A 21,276-nucleotide genomic window follows, 5' to 3' on the forward strand; every position below is an offset into this window, starting at 1 on the left:
CATGGGGGGGGGGGGCTGGAGGGGACCCACACGGAATCTCAGGTGAGGTTAACCCTTTGCAGGGATGAAACCTTTTGCGCTGGTAGGAATGCAGGAAGGAGAATAGCTTGTAAAAATGCGGGAGGGATGAAAATTGGACCAAAGGAAAAGCAACCTGAAGCAATAGAACAAAACCAGTCAGGTTTATGTAGGTGCTTTTGATTTATTCATTAGATCAGCTTTCTTCAACCCTGGCAACTTCACACTCACATATATTCAATTGATATATGGATATATATATGGCATATTCAGTATATATTTTATTCAATATTCATCTAATGTGTGGATTCTGGGGAACTCCTAGAATTTCCCAGCCACAAACAATTCTGAGAGTTGAAGTCCATGCATCTGAAAGTTGAGAAAAGCTACGTTAGATTAATATTGAATATAATATATATATATATATATACTACATTTCAAAAGCATGCTGGCTGGGGAATTCTACAGTAGTTGAAGTCCACACATTTGAAAGCTGACACGGTTGAGAAATACTTCATTAGATGAAAAGAGCCACCTTGCTTGAGGCAGCCTAATTAAAATGCAATCTTAAAAAATAAAAATGAACAAGTTACTATATTTCACGATTCCTCATTTTTCAAATGAGGCAACTCATTCTTGAAGGATGTGCCAGAAACAGCTACTGAATAAGTACGTCCGCAAGACGTGGTCCCCAAAACATCAAGCTCCATCACATCGCTCTGGCTACTCTCTCTTGTGGTTTTGATCCACCTGCTCCGGACGCTCCGGCCACTTAACCATCTTTCAAAAAGATGAACTGAAAGATGTGCTGGGAATGAGGGGAGAAACAAAGTTGCGACTACTTTTCAAGAAATGCTGCTGCTTTTTGTTGAATGAGGAAAAAGGAAAGCAGGCCATCCAAGCAAGGCCCCGGGTGCCAGCTAAGCATGGAGCAAGGAGAGCCCGTAAGCCACAGTCGGGGAAAGAAGGATCCCCCCCATTCAGAGTGTTGAAATCAGGCAGAGATTTTTTGAATCAAATAGTCTTCCCTTCCAGCCGTCCCTTGCTGGTCATAGATATAGTGCTTTTGCCTGCAGCTGCAAAAAACCTCTTGGTTTTGTTTTGTTTTTGGGTGTTTTTGCAAGTTGCAACAGGTTATTTGCCTTGCGAATAGTAGCTGCCTGCTGAGTCGGAAACATGATCTCTGCATGGGAAGAGCAGGAAGCGGCCGAGGCAGCAACTTTGCTCTTTGCCGGCACTGTCACCACCTGGCGAGGCCAGGAACAAAGGGAGACAAAGGCCCCTGTCAAAAGGATCCAGGCCACCCCGTGAAAAAAAAAAAAATCCCCACTTGTTTTGCTCAGGAAGAAGAGGAACCAGCCACCCAACACACCTGTTTGTCCGGGGAAAGAGGAACTTCGCTCTTATTGTCCTGAGTCTTTTTTTTTCAGAAGAGGCACAATGGATAAGGTAACCTTGAAGACATTCGAGGACAAGTTTGGAGCTTAGGGACCATAGTTGAGCAGTGGCTGCAGAAGCATCTGTGCCCGGTTTAGCTCTTTGTCACTTAACAATAACCGACAATAACCGCGCCAGAGGCCAGCAGGAAACAAGGTGCGAACCAGAAAAGCTCTGATTTTTTGGATAACGGGCTGACCTCTGAGCAGATCCGCCAGGCCTTCCTTGTTCTGTGGGTCTCCTGCTCCCCTCCTCCCCCCCCTCTGTAGGGGGCATCTCACATTTCCATACCCCCCACAACCTCCTCCACTGAAAGGTTTACCATCCCAGGGTGACGTGGTAAAAAGTCTCTCTCGCTCTTCTTGCGGAGTTGGCCAATGGCTGGCCACAGCTGCAGCCTGTGTGGGCTGGGCCTGTAACCGATACCCCCCAAGACATCCACCCTGGGCAACTGTCTCTAGAGCCAGGAGGCAGAGAAAGGAGCCCCGAGAGCACCGAGGTCTGGAGAGGAGAGGAGAGAGACATGGCCACCAAAGGGAGGAAGGTGGAAGGCACCAGCGTGCCCTTCCACGTCTCTTGGACCCTCTTGTCTTAGGGAGGCACAGCTGACTTGGCCGTCCAACCACAGAGGGCGACTTTCCCCTCTCTCTGCATCAAGGGCCGCAGGGTCTTCTACAGGGTAGATGTTGGGGTGGCCTTGGTGGACCACGCCGTAAGCTGCCTTTGAAAGCCACCAAGTTTTGGAGCCACTTAACCATGAATTTTGGCTTCACGCAAGAGCAAGTGGCTTGCGTATGTGAAGTCCTACAACAAGGGGGCAACATCGAGCGCTTAGGACGTTTCCTCTGGTCCCTGCCAGCTTGTGACCACCTGCACAAGAACGAGAGCGTCCTGAAGGCCAAAGCGGTGGTGGCGTTCCACCGGGGCAATTTCCGAGAGCTCTACAAGATCTTGGAGGGCTATCAGTTCTCTCCGCACAATCACCCCAAACTTCAGCAACTCTGGCTCAAGGCTCACTACACCGAGGCGGAGAAGCTGCGTGGGAGGCCGCTGGGAGCTGTGGGGAAATACCGGGTGCGTCGCAAATTCCCTTTGCCTCGGACCATTTGGGACGGGGAGGAAACCAGTTACTGTTTCAAGGTAGGTCTTGTTGGAATTGTGTTTTGTCCAAGGGTGTTTCTCAACTTTTGCGGACATCCCACTCCTAACAAAGAAAACTCTTGTTTCCAACACCCGAACCTGTCAATTCTTCAAGCACAAAAAAAAACCAACAATTGCTCTTTGAATAGTTTATACTTGATACTCCAGAAAGGTTATAACAAGTCCTCTCTTGCCTAAATCTACTATGTTCTTCTAATTTATCTTTCTGTATTTCTATCGCACTCAACTCTAGGGTCACTTTATTTCCACTAGAATAGCTTTTGCCTAATTGCCCTCAGGGTATTTTATTTTAATCTTTAAGCCCTTGCATTGCCTCTGTTTCCTCTTTCGTGGATCCAACACTCCTACTTTCTCCTCCTGCCAAGAAATCTCCCCTACTGACCCTCATCTCTTTGTTTCTTTTAGACCCTGCCATCCTACTCTTTTTCCTACCAGTCTCGCCATGTACGCTGCTTTGATACAAGAAACCTGCCCTTTGAAATGTCCTTTTAACCATCGGGACATAAAACTTTTTCAGGCTGGTCTTTGGAAACTGGGGTTCTACTATTTCAGGAAGTCGAAAGGGGAAAAGACAAAAATGTTTCTTGGGTGAAGATTAAAATTTCACCTGATTTAATTCTGGTTAATTTGTTAAATAATTAAAGATCTGTACCGGAATATCTCTCCCATGGATTTACACATTGTTGTTTTTCTTAAGGGAAAAAAGGAAAAAGTTGTAGCCACTTTTAAAGGAGCCCTGCATGGCAGGCCCCAGACTTTCAGGGATTGTAAGGTTCAGGAGTCTGACTTTTCATCACTGCTCAACACTTTTTAACGTCTTGCCTACATCTTTAAAAGTCAACTGAAAATACATAATACAAGTTTTCCTGCCATTCTTTCCCTGTTATCCTTGCCTTTGTATTTATCTTATTTACTGCAAAATTTAGATCGGGAGATAGCTGGGGAAGGGGTCTCTTGCCTGCTTCAGTTTTTCATGCCATTTCCCACTTCCTCCAAATTCCTCCAGAAACATCCTGAAATAATCATCTGAAGGAGGCCCTAATCATTCACCTCCAAGAACGTTCTGGAAAAGTTTCAAAAAACATTTATTTTATGCAGCCTTTGGCAGCCGAGGGAGATAATATATGGCCTAGCTCCATTATTATAGTGAAGCAAGTTTTTTCCTTCGCCATTAAATTACAGAACAGCTCAAACCTTCAGGCTTCGCAAAATTTCACCCTTGATTAAAAATAAAAGAAGGGGGCAGGATTGAGTGCTCATTTTTGGAAGACAACCAAGATCAAAGAATGATGACATTGCCCCCTACGGGTTACATTGTAACATTTAACCTGACCTTGAAATATATACACTTAAAACAATACTGTAGGCTTTTGAAGTTGGTCTAACTGGCAAAAGTGGACAAAGTTACTTGCAGCAATTCAAAAAACAAAATGAAAAGAAAAAAGGATTTTGAAATCATAGGAAAACGGCACTCAGGTTATTGATTCTGAATTCCTGCAAAAAGATAAATACAGCAAATATAGATTTTGTTGCCCCAGCTGGAAAATGTTTAGAAATTAACAATAAAAATGCTCAAAAAACTGAACGACTGTCTCTGTCTGGGTAGGTTAGAGTTCAGTACCACGCGACACAAAGCTAATTACAATTAACTCACTAATTACAATTAGTGCAGAGAGGAAATTTTTGCTTTTACTATTTGTGTCTGATTATTGAGTCCTTGATTTATGACAATTGGGACGAGAATTTCAGGCGTGACATGATGTGGTCATTAAGCGAGCCACTACGTGACCGTACCCAATTTTACGACCATTTTTACTGCTGTTAAGCAAATCTGGCTTCCCCCCCCACTGACACCGCTTGTGGGAAGCCAGCATGGAAAGACACAAATCATAATTACATGACTTCAAGACATTGCAGCGGTCATAAATGCAACCCAGTTTCCAACCTCCCGACGGCAAGTCACGTGAAAAGGGGGGGTAACTTCGAGGACGGATTGCAAGTCACTTTTTCTGAGGCCTCTGTAACTTTGTTGTTAAACGAACGGCTTTAAGTCGAGGACTACCTGCGATGCTAAGTTCAATGACTTTTCCTACAGGAGAAATCCCGGAGTGTGTTAAGGGAATGGTATATGCACAACCCCTACCCGTCTCCTCGTGAGAAAAGAGAGCTGGCAGAAGCGACTGGGCTGACCACAACTCAGGTCAGCAACTGGTTCAAGAACCGGCGCCAGAGGGATCGTGCGGCAGAGACCAAAGAGAGGTGAGGGGGCTTCTTTGCCAGCAGGAAATTCAAGCCAGCTATTCCGGATTTATTTATTTGTAAAATGTATTAGCCGCCCATCTTGCCATATGGATGACCTCTGGCAGGCTTACAATAGTAAGTTTGCAAACATTAAATTTCTGACCGCAGCAGCAGCATACAGAAAATCCGAGGGGGCCCGGGGCAGAAAAGTGGTCCTGGGGCTAGACATGCAGATGATGGCTAGGATGAGCCAGGAAACGGGGACTGAGGCACGAGCAGGTGTAGAACAGAAGCGCTGGGGGAATCTCAGGTGAGAGGGAAGCAGGGGGAAAGACCTCTCTTGCTTTTCCGTCTTCCGTGCCACTAAGACGGCATTTCTCAACCCCAGACGTTTTGAGATGTGATGGGTTTTAACTATGTGGTATGGCTAATAAATGATTAAAAAAAATATATCTGCAGGGTACGGTCCCAAAAGTCAAGAAGGTGGCAAGGACGGATTGCTGCCTGCTTTTTATGTAAAACCCAGATAAAACAGGAGAAAGGAAGAGTGCTTTGTATGTTTGCTGCCTTAAGTTAATTCTAAAGTAATAAAGACAATAAAAATCTAATCCATCTCAGATAAAAACAGGAGGGGGGGTTTAATCTCCCCATTGGGGCCACCCCTTTCGATTTTTCTGCAGGCCCCCCTGAAATATCCCAGAGAAAGCTGAAATATTTATTCAAACGTGCCACTGATTAGGTTAGTTTTTAAGACCAATCGATTTAGTTGGCATCTTGGCAATAGAATTTCGGAATCTTGCGGACTTGGGCATCGTTTCTTTTTCTTTTTGGCTGCAGGGAAAACGTCGAGGGGGGCGTTCTGAAGGAAGCGCATGGCCTGCCCCGAGACAAAGAGATGATCCCCAGCTCTGAGGACGAAAGCTCCCCCATCGACAGCCCCTCCCTGCTCTACCCGGCCTTGCAGCTTTCGGTTCCTGAGGGATCCTCCATTCACAATGCCCAACAGGTGGATTACCTGCAGAACCAGCCCCCGCTCCACAATGGCCTCCTGGGGTCCCTCACTTCCACTCTCATAAACCTGGGGTCCTGAAACAGCACAATAAGACACTGCGCCCTTCAGCGGGCTGCTCCTTTGTTCTAGCCCCTCCGCGTGTAAATATTCCCGTTTCCAACCGCGAGGATCGTCGCATCGTGTCTCTTTGTAAGAGGGAAACACGGTGGTACCACCATATTCTATCACCATTATTTCATACAAAGCAAAAACGGACCACGTTCCACGGGGGTGGTGGAAAATGTCACATGTTTTTTTTTTGCAACTGTGAGAAAAGCTGAAGCCATCCGATCTGAAATTTCTTCTATCCGCACATTCCCTGACTGGCCAAATTCTTGATTTCTGCACTCTCTGTGCCCTAAAACAACGGCACGGAAATCACTTCATTGCAAAAACAACTACAGAGCCAAGCGAAAGTAAAGAGCAGACGGAGTAGCTAACAGCACAGAATCACGAGTTTAAGGTCAGGGTGGGTGTCTGCAGCAGGAACATCTGTTTAAAGTAGAAAGCACCCAATTAAGATTAATTAGGACTTAGGCCTGGACAGCTGAGCACATACAAACACTGATTCCCCCAGAGAGAACAGATGCGAGTTGCATATCACCGTGCCAAGAACCTTCATGACTTGGATAGAGAACCGGCGTTGGAGGGGATTTCAAATGGAACCAAGAAACGAAGGAGGTGGGGAAATCCTGGTATTGATCCTCTGCTGGTGATTCCTTTGGCAGAGAAGTCCAGCAATAGGACTGGAATAACCCTGGAATATCCCTCTTGAAAGGTGTAGGATGGGCATTTGGGCCTTTTGGGACCGATTGCGGAATCCAATGGCACGCAAGTAGTCCATCAAAGCCAAATCATGTTTTTCTAATAATTTTTTTAAATAAATGTAAAATTGAAAAAAACAAAAGTTTATCCAGGGTACAGATTCACTAATTCTTGGTTTGCGTCCAGGTAAAAAAACCCACTGCCCACTTGCTTCTTGCCCGCACGAGTCTTTGTGGGGTTGTTAGTCTGCCTTGCCTCTTCACCCACCTGCCGTGGCTCCAAAGAAAAGTGTCGGTTGCAACGATGTTCTATGGTAGTTCCTCGAATTTGTGACAGAAGCTGCGATTTTCTATTTGAGGACATTTTCTAAGTGATTGGGAATTATTTTTAAATAGGCATGCACAAGACTGCACAGTGGGCTTAGACATCTCTAGGGCAAATAGTCTTTCTATGTCAGATTTGTGAAGTACATCATCAGTCTCCCAACCCCAGATCTACGTTTGCAGAGTGGGGATCCTGTAACCATAATGCTACTTGGCTTTATAAAGCTGTTTGAAAGATCATATTAATGAAGAACTTACAATAATAGATTCCAAGTACAGGTGGGTCCTCAACTGAGAACAACAGTTGGAACCAGAATTTCTGTTGCTAAGTAAGGTGAATTGTGCCCTCTTTTATGACTTCTTTTTTTGCCATAGTTGTTAGATGAATCGCTGCCCTTGGGAAGGGAATCATGCAGTTGTTAAGTGAATCTGGTTTCCTCCGTTGACTTTATCGGAAGCCGGCCTGGAAGGTTGCAAGTGGCAATCCCATGACCATGGGATGCTGCAACCTTCTTAAATACACACCAATTGCCAAGGGCCTGAATTGTGATCATGTGACCATGGGGATGCTGCCATGGTTGTACATGTGGGAGGGAGGCCCCAAAGTTACTTTTTTCAGTGTCGTTATAACTTTGAATAGTTGCTAAGCGGATGGTTGTTAAGTCGAGGACTACTACCTGTTAAGGCATGATTAGGAGCTCTGCTGCCTACATGACATGGGAGTTATCTAAATATATATTGATTACTCCCTGCTGCCTTTCACTTTCATAACCGCTCAGATCAGAGAAGAGACACAGAGGCACCCAATCAGTTAAATTTACTGCCATCTTTTATTTTAATTATAAATAGAGTTGAGGAGGGGGGGAAACTACCAATAAATATATAAATAGGTAAAAACAATGGAAAAATCCATTGAAGCTTAAAACAGTATTTCAAACACAAATTGATCTGTGTATGGAGGACACAGTCCACAAGAGGAAAGGGATGACTCAGCATTCCACCGAAACAAAACCCAAACCAGCCAGAAATATAAGAGTGATTTAAGCTCCTCCTAAAGACAAAATTCTCCCTTCTCAATATGAGGCATTAACCTTCCTTAGCTCAGAACCAGTTTCGTCTCTTTAAAACTTCTTAACTCTCCTTGAACAAAAGCAAACCTGCAGATTCATTCCTTCTTCAGGATTTTGAGGTACTGGCCCACCTAACGGGGTCAGTGGGAACTCAATGCCACCCAGAGCAAGCTCTGAAATGGACTTGCCTCAGTTAAAAGTTTAAAACATCTAGAAACCATTGACTATATGATAAAGCCTGAAACTTGGTGTGGAGCAAGCGAGCCTATATGGACCTCAAAAATTCCATTTGTACTCACCAAATATGGAACTAAACTGCTGGTAACTAAACTGATGGGGTGGATCTGAGAACATCTATGGCACCAAGCTGTGGGCTACGAAGGGCAGATAAAAGCTTAGACAATAAATATAGATCTTAGATGTTTGTCTCCAGTCCATTAAAATTATTTTTAAAAGTAGATCCTTTCAAATTCATTTGTGCTTTTAGATCAAGGATAAAAGTCAATATAAAATCTCAAACTTGGCATGTTCTCAAATAGACCCACACGGTCCCGTCATCTAGAGCTGGTGGTTCCCCTTCCTCCTGCTGTTTCCTGCCTGCAGTTGATCCTGCTTTGTTCAAGATCACTAGAGATCCATTTTGGACATAGAACAGCATATGTAGGACCGTAGTGACTGGAACATCTGGAAATATGGGGGGGAAAACCCATTCCATCTACTGATATCTTCGTTCTGCTCAGGAAACCCAAATGCCTAACGACAGATGAAACTTTGGTGGTGGGATATGATACAAGGAAAATAGCAAGGAAAAATAGATGGGGAAAGCTGATGTTTTGGGGAGAAACAGGGCAAATGGCCTCCTTCCTTGTTGTTGCTTCTCTACATTCCCCCTGTCAACGAGACCAAGTAAAGCTCCTGTTGCTTGATACTTTGCTGAAATGGAGCAGGCACACACTCTACTGCAGAACCCTGGGTAGGGAAGGTCCAACCTCATCAGCAGAGAGAGACCCCACTGAATAAGAGATACATTACCATCCCAGTGGGGAAGAATCATGGAATACAGCCTAACAAAGAGACGTTGCCCACTGTCTGGGTGCCAGGAATGGATTTCTCAGCAAGCAGCAGGTGGAAGGGCTTGGGCGGTTCCGCTTCCTCGTCGCCACTGGAGAAGTCGTCTCTCACAATTCGGTTGTTGAGGCGACTGAATTGGCGGGCTTTCATGCTGTGGGAAAGAGGGAAAGAGCATAAAAAGGAAGTTTAGAAGCTAAGAAAGGTTTTTCTGTTCTGATTATCTGTCTAGCTGGCTGGGGAATTGTGGGAGAGGAAGTCCACAAGTCTTAAGGTTGCCAAGGTTGTACACCCCCCTGTTCTACAACATGGCTGACTGATTCTTTCTAAGAATTTTACCTGATCCCTTTATCATCCGTTGTTGCCCAAAGCAAACATACCAATATGGCTTCCGCTCCTGTTTTGTCATCATGCGCCACAGCTGGGCCAGCTCCCTTGTAGCTGCAGTGGAAGCCATGCCTGGGCAAGTGCTAGGAAGAGATTAAAACAGCTGTTTGATCAAACTCATCAAAGGCAGGCAGACAAGATATTGTCAATGTCTCCAAATCCCTCAAAGGTTTCAAGAAAACAATGTTTCTATAGTGAGCATTACCCAAGCCAGGAATTTGACCGCCAGGAGTTCGATCCTGACTGGCTCAAGGTTGACTCAGCCTTCCAAGGTCAGTAAAGTGAGGACCCATATTGTTGGGGGCAAGATACCGACTCTGTAATTAACTGATCTTCGTAAGTGTATTGTATGATTTTTTTGTATCTTTTGATGTATTTATTATATGTTGTTGCTTTACTGCTAAAATGTCTGGTCTTTTGAGGATTTGCTCCCTTATTTATTTGTCCATTTTTGTAAATGTTCCCTAATTGCTTCCTGCTGGCAGTAGAGTATTTACAAGATTCCAAATGGCCCTGAATTTAAAAGCCCCTCGTTAAATCTCAACATAGCAAAGAGCTCGCTAGGGCTGTAAGTAAGTCAGCCCCAACTTCCACTATATAAGAATAGAAAGAAAGGACAATAATTGACATTACAGGCCTATTCCAGCAGTGATGATATACAGGTAGTCCTTGACTTACAATGGTTCATTTAGTGACTGTTCGAAGTTACAACAACACTGAAAAAAGTGACTTATGACCGCTTTTCACGTTTTATGATCATTGCAGAATCCCTGTGGTCACGTGATTTGTATTCAGATGCATTCCCCACGGTCACATGATTTACCTTTGGACACTTGGCGACTGATACTCATATTTATGACGGTTGCATTGTCCTGAGGTCACATGATCACCTTTGATCTCCTTTTGCGACCTTCTGACAAGCCAAGCCCAGGATTCACTTAACAACCGTGTGGCTAACTTTACAACTGCAGTGATTCACTTGACAAAAGTGGCAAGAAAGGTCGTAAAAGGGGGGAGAGGGCAAAGCCCGCTTAACAAACGTCTCACTGAGCCACAGAAACGTCAGGCTCCGCTGCGGTCGTAAGTCGAGGACCACCTGTATCTTGAGAGAAGCTAAACCGCTGCAGGCCCGCTAAGGGTAGCAAGCGAAGGCCTGTGTCTGCCGGGGTCTCATCTCCAGGCCCTCACCGGATGAAGTGCTTGCGGTTCAGGCGACAAAACATGATGAAGCCGTTCACGCACTTCTTCTTCATCTGCAGGGGGGGTGAGGAGGCGTTGCTGCGTTTCTCAGCGCCTGCTGGGGGACGCCGGGCTCTCCTGCCCGCCCCGGCCCCCTTCTTCTTCTTCTGCTTCTGCTTCTTCCTGTTCTTCTTCCTCCGGGGGCCTCCTGGCAAGGCCTTGGCCCTGGGGAAGGAGGGGGTCCAGGTGCTGTCGCTATTCTCCTCGCTGGAGGAGCCGGGGCCTTCGGCTCTCACCGGGGGCGGCTCCTGAAAGAGGAAGGCACAGAAAGAGGCCGGGACAATGGCAGCCGAGGTCCAGGAACTGCCCCGGTCATAAAAGAGAACTTTTGCCTGGCAGGAAGAGGACTTCGGCCATCTCAGGGAAAGCGCTTAACAAGGCGCCAGGAGACGTGGCTGATTGACTGGAGAGGGCGGGCCCCTGCGTGAGGCGATCTGCGCTGGGATTGGTGGTTGGGCGTAAAGGGGGAGGTTCCCTTTTCCCCCGCCTTTTTTTCTTCTGGGTTTGCTCTGGATTGCTCTTTAGATTTACCTCACGATGTGCCTGACTATATGCATATAATTTATATATAAATGTATGTTTGTATGTGTAATATATATATATATATATATGTATATATATTCTGAGATATTATTATGATGGTATATGTGTGTGTGGATCTTTGGTTATTCTGGTTAACCTGAATAACCAAAGATCCACATACAAATACCTGCGAAAACCTCAGAAAACACACACACACACACACACACACATATATATATATATTGCCGAAACGTTGCTACAACTTTAAAAGCACAACTATAATGACGTGGGAAAATACCCAAACAAAGCTGAATACCATACATATATATAATATTATATACACACATAATTTTACACACACACATAATACATATACATAATTTTACATATATACACATATATATGTGTGTGTGTATAGTTTTACACATACACACAGAGATACACACACACACACACACACACACACACACACGAATATAGAATAACAGTTGGAAGGGACCTTGGAGGTATATTATACATACACACACACATACTACACTACACTCACACATATACACAAACACACACACACTCACACATATAAAACTACAAGTTTGCATCTGTGCCTGACTTCATTGGGACACTTGCTGCGCAATTCCCTGACATGTCACTTAATTAGGATATAATACTCCTCAACTTACAACAGTCTGTTTACTGACCCTTCGAAGTTACAACGGCACTTTAAAAGGTGACTTATGACCACTTTTCACATTTATGACCGTCGCAGCATCTCCATGGTCATGTGATTTACATTCGGATGCTTGATAATGGACTCAGTAGGATTTGTGAAACTCTTGCTAAAATAAATGGGAGGAAGGTGAGCCCACCTGAATTCTACCTGTCTCCAATGAGACAGAAAATGACACAAACTTTATGTCCATCGGGTCAGGAAGAGTCAAAAGTGATCAAAAGATTGAACAATGACAACTTCTATTGTTTCCAACCACCGGATGCTGCCTCTGACCCTTCAAGCAACGTACAACTGATTTACAGCTGCAGCATTAATAGATTCTCAATTAATTTCTTCAGTTTTGTTCTAAAGCCACAGCAATAGAGTGGTGACAATGATACCTCTTGGACAGAAAAGTATATCATTTAAAGATAGGCCTCAATAAGGACATTAGACAAGTCCATGGCCTGATTTCTCTGGCTAACAAATTACCAGTTCCATTCCTCACAATCCATTCCCCACCTCTTGGATTTGTTCGCTCCACGAGGATAATATTTCATTCACTCTTGACATGGGGCTGGACTCGGTTTTACCTGCTTCGCTGTAGGAAAGGTAACAGTGATCCAGCGTGAACGCTGACTGCAAGAGAGGAAGGAAGAAATCAGAGGGAGGCCGCTGTGAGTGGAAGGAATGAAGACAGGGGAAGGAAAGAAGGACGGAAAAGAAGAACGGGCTTCAAATATAAGATTTTATATGCAGGTATATCACAGTCACCAACACAAAACCCTGTCTAAGATACCATTCAATCTTGTTTCCTTATCATTCAAACTGAAGTTAGTCTTGGATCAGTTTAGCGGTGCATGATCTGCAGAGTGGTTAACAGCTGGGATAGTGTCTTCATCTCGAAGAGTTGCTTACTGAAACTTAGAAAGGCTATTCAAATAAAAATAAATAAGCCTGCAGTTGGGCACTGCAAGAGTCAAGGAGCTTGACCATTGAAGAAACTGCATGTTGACCAAGATATTACACATTGTAGATCTTAAGAAAAGCACACGGCTCCCAAAGACACTTTAAAAATTGTTACTGAAATGTCATAGTAACTGTTTAATTTTTCTTTCCTGTTCTAGAATAATTTACTCCTATGTCTTCTCACTTCTTTACCCTGTTGAGAGTGTGTCTCTGGCACACAATTCGGATGCAAAGTATGGCCCTTAGTCGAAAAGAAACTGCATATTCCAGATATAATCCAATGCCATTCACTGCGACCGAGCTCTCCAAGATCTTCAGATAATTATTAGCTACTCTACATTGTAGCTCAAGGTTACAAGGACATGGATGATCTTCTGAATACAAAACCTCTGCTCCACCCTTAAGCCATTCTTGGTGTCTCAGTCTGCTTTTCAGGCAACTGCACATACTGCATAAAAATATTTCGCTAGACAAATATAAAGAAGTGTATGCAATTAGTCTCAAGTCAAGTATGTTAACCAGTCTCCACTGAAAAATATCCCTGGTGAGCTAACAATAGGAAGCCGTGCTGCACAGTTATTCATTAACATCCCCAAGCCAACCTTTGATATCACAATCAGTTACAAAGGGCAAGTGTGTGAGAACCACCTCAGATGGAGAGAAGTAAAAAGGACACACAACAGACCAGGCTGCCTTTTGCAATCGTGCCTATTTGTATCTGGGACAACAATACAGAGAGAGCCAGGATGGGGAGAGTTAAAGGGTCAGACCAGAAGCCAGGATTCCCCGAGTGGAAGCCCAGAGTCTCAGCTGCAGAAGTTCACTGGAAGTTGAGTCACGGCCGCTGGACTTGTTAGTTTGAAACGTTTCACTGCTTATCCAAGTAGTTTCTGGAGTCTGAGCAAGTTGGTTAGGGGAACCCCAAATATGTCCTCCAGGGTGGTTTCCTTTCTCACCTAATCTGAATAGGCTTGTTAGACGAGTAGGCAGAGAGTTGTTAAAGAGCCCTAAATCCTTCCTCCTAGGTGGATAATGCTCCTGCATCAATCCTCAGGAAGATTTTATGCTGCTCTTGCATCATAATCTTAGGAAGATTAAGATCACTGTACAGGAACACCAGGGAAGCCTCATTTAATGGCCGTCTGAATGACTGAGAATCTTCATGGACATCAGTCACCCCCTCTCAACCCAATCTGCTTCACAGTGATTGTGGTGGGGGAAAACAGGAGGCAAGAACACCATGTACAGGTAGTCCTCGACTTACAACCACAACTGAACCCAAAAGCCTCGGGATTATGCACGGGAAAAGCAATGGTCGCTTCTTCAAACTGCCACAGTTAAGAGAATCACTGGGTTGTTAAGTGAATCGCATGGTTGTTAAGCAAATGCAGCTTTCCCTGTCAGTTGCCAAGCATCCAAAATTTGATCACATGACCATGTGAATGCTGCAACGGTCGTAAGTGTGAAAAAAGGTGCTAAGTCACTTTTTCAGTGGTGTTGTAACTTTGAACAGTCACTGAATGTTTAAAAGTCGAGGATTACCTGTTCACTGCCTTGACCTTTTCCACGAAAGAGAAGATATAAACCTAGCAAATAAAGAAATAACACGAATACCAGGAACTACATATCATGCTGCGTGATGGGATTTGTAGTTCCAAGCTTCTGGAAAACACCAGGTGGGGAAAGGCTAGAATTCAGACTTCGCAAGCTGAAATAGATGAATAGAAGATGAAAAAAGAATATAATATATGAAGCTGAGTAGCAAAGTCCTTACCTTTCTCAACAGCGTTCCAGCAGGGGTGTGCGAAAAACTGCTGCACTGAGGAGACAAACACGCATCTTCGAATAATACTGCAAAGAAGCAAAATATTATTTGAAAAGTGTTTTAAAGGCCATCTGCTCCCCTCGTCCCATTTTAAGAGAAGGTTCCAGAGAAGCAAGCTTCCATCTTGTCCACACGCCACATTTACTGGAGGGTAGCACTCCTCCTTAAAACAATCACAGTGCAACATTGCAGATATCTGCTTCCAGTGATTCATAAAATCTTCGGATGCTCAAGTGTTTAGTTCCCACAGAAATTGTTGTCTGTAACAGCCCAATAATGTTGACAGTTTTAAAATATTCCACTTCCTGGAAAATCTTTCCAAATCCACTTGTTCTGCTCATATTTACAGAGGAGAGCAAATTAACTCAGAAGGAAATGGGCCTTTGTGGGTAAATCCCCTTTTTGGTAAGAAACACGATAAGCTTTTGGAAGAAGAAAAAACAAGGCTGCCTATCCAACTGATCTCACCCAAGGTAAGGATTCCCTCCCTCCTTGCTGTCCATTTACCTGGAGAAAGCTCCTCCGGAACACCTTGGAGGATGTGCGGGGGAAGCAGCCGAGCAGGAGAGGAGAAAAGCGAAGGGCTCAACCCCAAATCAGAACAGCTGTGGCTTCGGGTTCCAATCCCAGGGGAAGACAGCTGCACGCTTCCCACTGCAATATCAAATTTATAGGATATTGTTTATTTCAACGTACAGGTAGTCCTCCGCTTACAACTTTTGTTTAGCAACGGCTGAAACTTATAACAGCACTGAAAAAAGTGACTTTGGACAAGGCCTCTAGAACCACTGCAGCACCCCCACTGTCAAATTTGGACACTTGGCAACCCGGCATGTATTTATAACGATTGCAGAATCCCAGGGTCTTATGACCACCACTTGTGACTTTTCTAGTTAGCTTCTGACAAGCCAAGTCAATGGGGGGATTTGGACTCGCTTAATGACAAAAATAGCAAAAAGTCATAAATCAGAGGAGACTCACTTAACAACTGTCTTATTTAGCAACTGAAATGTTGGTCTCAATTGGGATCGTAAGTCAAGGACTACCTATACTCGTCTTTAGAAACAGTTGAACATGATAAGGAGCAAACCTATTAACAGCACCTGTACCTCTCGCTAGCATTTAGCAAGCCTCTTAACCAATAAAACATACCAAATTTCATAGAGTTTCACTCTTGCTAAACTTGTTGCCTTGATGACTCTTCAGCAATGCCCCTTTTTTTGAGCGTGTCTGCATATTTTCGGGCAGCCACTTACCATTGGAGAACTTCAAAGGGGATTGGATGGAGAGCCAAGGACTGGCTCTGGGTCCTTCTTCCTCCTCTTCTTCACAAGAGGAGTGATAGTGCACGAGCTCTTGTCTGAAAACAGTTGAGATGGTTATCAAGACAATGAAGAGAGATAAGAAAAGGAATTTTGTCCGTTTTAGGGGGACAAGATATCATTCATCTTTTAATGTCTGCTTTTGGTTTGCAGAGGTTCCATCCTCAAAGCTGTCTCAATTAACTCACGCTTTTTTCACCTCCCCAATCTTTAATTCCTATCAAACCATCTACCGTATTACAAAATAAACTTCCTCTGTTTTGAATGCAGGCAGGTAAAGAGGTCTAACTTGTATTAATCATATCTGACAACACTTATTATTAGATAATATTAACACAGTAACACAGAGACAAATATAAGTGAGCAACTGAGGTCTTAAAGACCCTTGTTTCATCTGCTTTAGAATGGAGATGGCACGCTTGATTTCAAAAAGTCCTTGTCTGTTTTAAAAACATTTGTAAAATGGTCTAATACAAACCCATAGCCATTTAGGAATTCAGTTTTACAAAATATGAAAATACCACACTCAATTCCTACCTCACTAATGTGTGTCCAGGCCCCCCACTGTATTGATGCAGTTTATTGTAAGCCATTTGTGCTTTATACACAGAAAATGTATTCTCATCCTTATATTCCTTGTCACCATCAAAATTCCAGCCTGTCAGTAACAATTACAAGGAGAGAGGGGGAAAAATTAAACTCTTTAGAACCCAATTTATGTTCTGTGGGCTATAAAAATAAGTTTTATTGCAAGAAAAATTGGAATAGAATAATATTTTCCCCATGTTAAGAACATCTTTCTGAAAATTGATAAAAACCAGACCTGAATCAGGAAGGAAGGAAGGAAGGAAGGAAGGAAGGAAGGAAGGAAGGAAGAAGAAGGAAGGAAGGAAAGGAAGGAAGGAAAGGAAGGAAAGGAAGGAAAGGAAGGAAGGAAGGAAGGAAGGAAGGAAGGAAGGAAGGAGGGAGGGAGGGAGGGAGGGAGGGAGGGAGGGAAGGAAGGAAGGAAGGAAGGAAGGAAGGAAGGAAGGAAGGAAGGAAGGAAGGAAGGAAGGAAGGAAGGAAGGAAGGAAGGAAGGAATACTCATGTATACATGCATGAGTTAAAATTTAATATAGATGAAACAACAACTCTGGAAAATAAAAAATATAATGTGTTCAGGATGGAATGTTTTTAACAGACGAGTGGATTTACCAGACACTAGCAAGGAAGTTGCTAAACTAATGCATGCCACGAGTTTAATGAGAAAATCTATTTAAAACAACCAAAAATATTTGCATCTTAATGTCAAGTTCTATCTAAAAATATTTCAGTGGGCGAGGAAGCCTCCCTGTTAAAATGACTTATTGGAAACTAGCAGAATATTTTTTTCCTGCCCAGTTCATAATTATTTGGAATTCACTACCGTGCCACATAGACAATAGTGGCTTATATACACATATGGAAAGGATATACTCCTTGTCTGTTAGCAATTAGAGTGAAGCAACTTGTTTAGAGAGACATGGCAGTGTAAAGTACTGAATGCCAGAACCTGGGCTGAACGTCAGGATTGGAAACCTCCAATGGCTGCTGATTAGTTATTGTGGGAAACAGAATGCCAGACTAAGCAAATTGTTGGCCTTGTAAAACAGAATTCCTTATGTTCAAACACCAACGCAACCTAATAAATCATTTTTTTCCCTTTGATGGAAATAAGTCCTCATTAACCTCTCTCATATTTCAAGTTACGTTGTCTGTAACAAAGGAGCAATTTATTATCCACTGAATTTTTTTTTAACAAAGCAACAAAGAAATTGCACCTGCATGATCAAATGGGACTCCAATTTTGGAGAGATCCAGAAGATTAGTGTTTGCAGGCTGGTTAGGCTCTGGTAATGGAACTTTAAAATTGGGAAAGGAAGTTGATTGCTTCTGGAAGGATGAAAGTATAGAAGACACATCTCCCACATCAGGCAGACTCTCTTCCTCCAGGTGTGGGACAGCATGGGCAGAGTCCTTTCCAGCCTCCAGAGCAAGGTACTTGCACACTTTCTTGTTCACACCACCACACCGATCTACAAACCAAGTCATACAAGCATGTTTGAAGAGCTAAATTTCAGGTTTAACAGTACCTATTTCATTACAGCAGGAGCCTTAAGGTGCTTCTCCCGTAAGAAAATTCTGCACTGAATTTATCCAGCTGCAGTGCCAATTTCCTTAGCTCAATCCATTCCCACATCTTTTAATTCCCTTTTTAATTCTCCCCAGGAGGGCAAAACCCCACTTATCTAGTTTCTTTCTTGGCTGAGCTGTGCAACTATTGTACAGTACCTCCTGTCCATCAAAAGCAACAAGCATATCGCGTAACACCCACTGCTTGCCTGTCTGGCATCAATCCAAGATTGAAGTAGAGTAGGGGTCTCCAACCTTACCAACTTTAAGATATGGCTGGATGAGGAATTCTGGGAGTTGAAGTCCACAAGTCTTAAAGTTGCCAAGGGTAAGAGACCCCTGAAACAGAGAACAAGGAAATATCGAAAACTACTGAAGCCATGAATGGATGTGAGGCATGAGCTGTAACAAGAAGGTGCTGCAATGGCTGATCATGCAGAGGAAGGAGGAAAAACCTACAGAAGCATCAAGTGCAGTAACCCCAAGCTTGTGGAATACTTTCCAGACCTGATTTGCGCATCCGTCTCCTCTTTCTGGGTTTCTTGTAGACAGCCAGGGGCTTGGGATTTTTTGCCCGTGGTGTGACTTCTCTGCACTCTCTCTTCAGGGCAGGTATCGCCACCGGCTGAGATCCAGCTGCTTTTATGAAAGAAAAATTATGGACCATATTTTTTGCTCAGGTATATCCTCTGTATTGACTGGCCATGGGTGTTCTCTGCCTCTACTCTGGCATTTCCCTACCTTTTTGTTCCTCGCCATGACCTTGGAGCAGTGACCTGGCTCTATCGATGCTTGTCTGCAGATGTTCTATGTAGCGAAGGACTCGGAGCAGGATTTCTTTCTGGTTGAATATTAAAAATGCAAAATTAAAGAGCAGAAACAGGAAAAGAAACATCTGCCATTTGTATTCAGTTTGAAATAAACACACACATTAAATCTGTTGTGCAACCGGGCCCAATTTCAATGTCTGTGTAGATCCAAAATTATAGCACATTCCTTGAGCATTTATGATAAATTCTATTATTATAATACCTTGGTCAACCTCTTACAACTGGTCCGTAGTGGTATGGGTAACATCTGAGCCAATTCTTTAAGTGTGTTGGTGTAGTTATTGCATTTTCTTCTGTTAAAAAGAGAGAAGGAAGGTTAGATATTTCTAACAAATACATACATAGATTCCCTCTCTCTATACGTAGGTACTTGCTATTTTTATTCTCCAGAAGTAATAGATGATAGTTAGTCTCATTGTCCAAATACAGAATTTAGCATCCTAATTAACCTAGCACCATCCTTTAGATTAGGTTATTAAATTGTCAAATATTAATATTTAATACATTAATATCACTGAAATAAATTTTAGTATCTTCCATCTCATTCTATTCAATGTGACAGTCTCAGATAGATGCGTATATGTACTATATGTCATATATAAATTAGGGCTATATTAAAACAATCTTTGTTTAACCAGATAGTAGTGGTTATTATCATTGCCATACCATTATCATTGAAGAAGTTGGATTTTAGGTTGTTCATTTTCTTTCCTTACCTGTCATCACAATTTTGTTTGAAATTGTTGCTCTTTGCTTGCATTTCCTCAGAGCAAACCCGCCCTATTTGGTCCCACATCTGTAACGAGAGAAGTGAACAGAAAATTTATTGAGTCCTGGATCATAAATCACAACAAAAAATGTTGGGGAGAGTGAAAGGAGTGTGAGGAAACCTTTTAAGACAATGTTTGGTAACCTTGGCAACATTAAGATGTGTGGACTTCAACTCCCAGAATTCCCCAGCCAGCATACTTGCTAAGATTGAAAAACACTGCTATAGTAGAAAGACCAAATTGCATATACAATGGGGTAAAGAGATTAGGAGACAAGAGTTCCTCAGGGGGAGAATCCTAAAACACAGAAAATGTGCCCTGAATGGTATGCTGCATTGTGGAATTAAATGGAAAATAATGCTCTATTTTCTTGCATAGGCTAAATGGAAACCAGGCCTACAGAACTCATATGCTAAATGCCTACTTGTAGCAAGGGCTTCAACTCAAGACTAGAGCATCCATCAGCTGTCAAATTCATTCCAGACACCAATAAGAGTTGCACTTCAAAGAGAAGATCAAAAGTGGTGCAGATTTGTTCCAAAAACAGGATTTGGTCAAAGCACCAGAGAGAGCAACATTTAAGAAAGATGAAAATAGCTATTGCAATTGTTCTGTTGGAAACAGACATTGTCATTTCTTTTGGGAGGAATAAAATGCCATCATGATAAGAGAGGTAACTAGGAATCCTGATCTGACTGGGAAGAACAATGGAAAAGAAAACCAGCTATATAAATGTTTTAAAGAAATAATGAAAATCAATCAATCAATGGGGGGGGCACCAGTATGGTAAAAGAACAGTGAATTCTGTGATTCAAAATAGCAGTGAAGCTTCTTGAAAGAGATTCTCCAGAAATGACAGAAAAGTGAGGATTTAAATTGCGATATATATTAAGGAGAGAGCGTAAGAGGGCACGGGGGAATAGATCTGTTTGGGGAGGTACTCTATAATAATCAAATGGTGGTCATGAGCCCATCCAAAAATTAAATTTTGGTTAACTTTCTTGGATGCTACAAACTGAAGGCCAGAAAGGAAATAACATCCAATTATGGCTACCTATAAAAATCCTGTTTTTTGGAGGGAGAATGAACCCAGGTTTTTCCTGGAAGTCCTGAGGGAACAGAAATATTTGGGAAGGGGGTGGCATAAAGGTAGAATTTTGTTTCCCAAAAGAGAAAAGAAAGGAAGTTTGAATATTAAAATACAGCCCAGATTTTGAAAATTAGCTATTTTCATCAGATTTTGCTGGAAGACTTCCCCTCGGGGTGGCCAAAAGATGGCGAGGATGGCAAATGGACGCCAGGATCAGATGCAGGAAAGGGGAAAAAGAAATTGGAAAAATTGAAGGAAAGAATTGAAAGAAAGGAGAAGAGGAAGGAGGGGAAGGAGGAGGAGAGGAAAAAGCGAAGGATGCTGATG

At 43.1% G+C, this 21,276-nt stretch overlaps 2 protein-coding genes and 1 long non-coding RNA gene across 3 annotated transcripts; 2 read left to right on the top strand and 1 right to left on the bottom strand.

Annotated features, from left to right (window-relative positions):
* The first annotated feature begins 1,915 nt into the window (after positions 1-1,915).
* LOC113425795 (homeobox protein six1b-like) lies at positions 1,916-6,815 on the top strand. The gene is made up of 3 exons (XM_026688070.2): positions 1,916-2,595; positions 4,712-4,875; positions 5,695-6,815. Exons 1-3 carry the CDS (start codon positions 2,212-2,214, stop codon positions 5,945-5,947), a joined length of 801 nt encoding a protein of 266 aa, XP_026543855.1. The 5' UTR covers positions 1,916-2,211; the 3' UTR covers positions 5,948-6,815.
* Positions 6,816-7,765: 950 nt separating this feature from the next.
* MEIOSIN (meiosis initiator) lies at positions 7,766-19,973 on the bottom strand. Its single transcript, XM_087971253.1, has 13 exons — positions 19,806-19,973; positions 19,292-19,382; positions 19,001-19,100; positions 18,767-18,895; positions 17,908-18,162; positions 16,645-16,765; positions 16,042-16,145; positions 15,293-15,439; positions 14,735-14,811; positions 12,514-12,630; positions 10,710-11,008; positions 9,515-9,604; positions 7,766-9,288 (listed from the first exon to the last, which is right to left on the bottom strand). The coding sequence occupies exons 1-13, from the start codon at positions 19,883-19,885 to the stop codon at positions 9,117-9,119; spliced, it is 1,782 nt and encodes a 593-aa protein (XP_087827379.1). The 5' UTR covers positions 19,886-19,973; the 3' UTR covers positions 7,766-9,116.
* On the top strand, positions 13,366-20,529 carry LOC148129983 (uncharacterized). Its single transcript, XR_015750559.1, has 3 exons — positions 13,366-13,812; positions 15,135-15,258; positions 20,238-20,529. It is a non-coding gene; the product is annotated as an uncharacterized LOC148129983 (long non-coding RNA).
* The last annotated feature ends 747 nt before the right edge of the window (positions 20,530-21,276 follow it).

This window comes from Notechis scutatus, chromosome 8 (genome assembly GCF_049901735.1).
Source record: "Notechis scutatus isolate UNSWTSFEM ecotype Mainland chromosome 8, rNotScu1.2, whole genome shotgun sequence".
NCBI lineage: Eukaryota > Metazoa > Chordata > Lepidosauria > Squamata > Elapidae > Notechis > Notechis scutatus.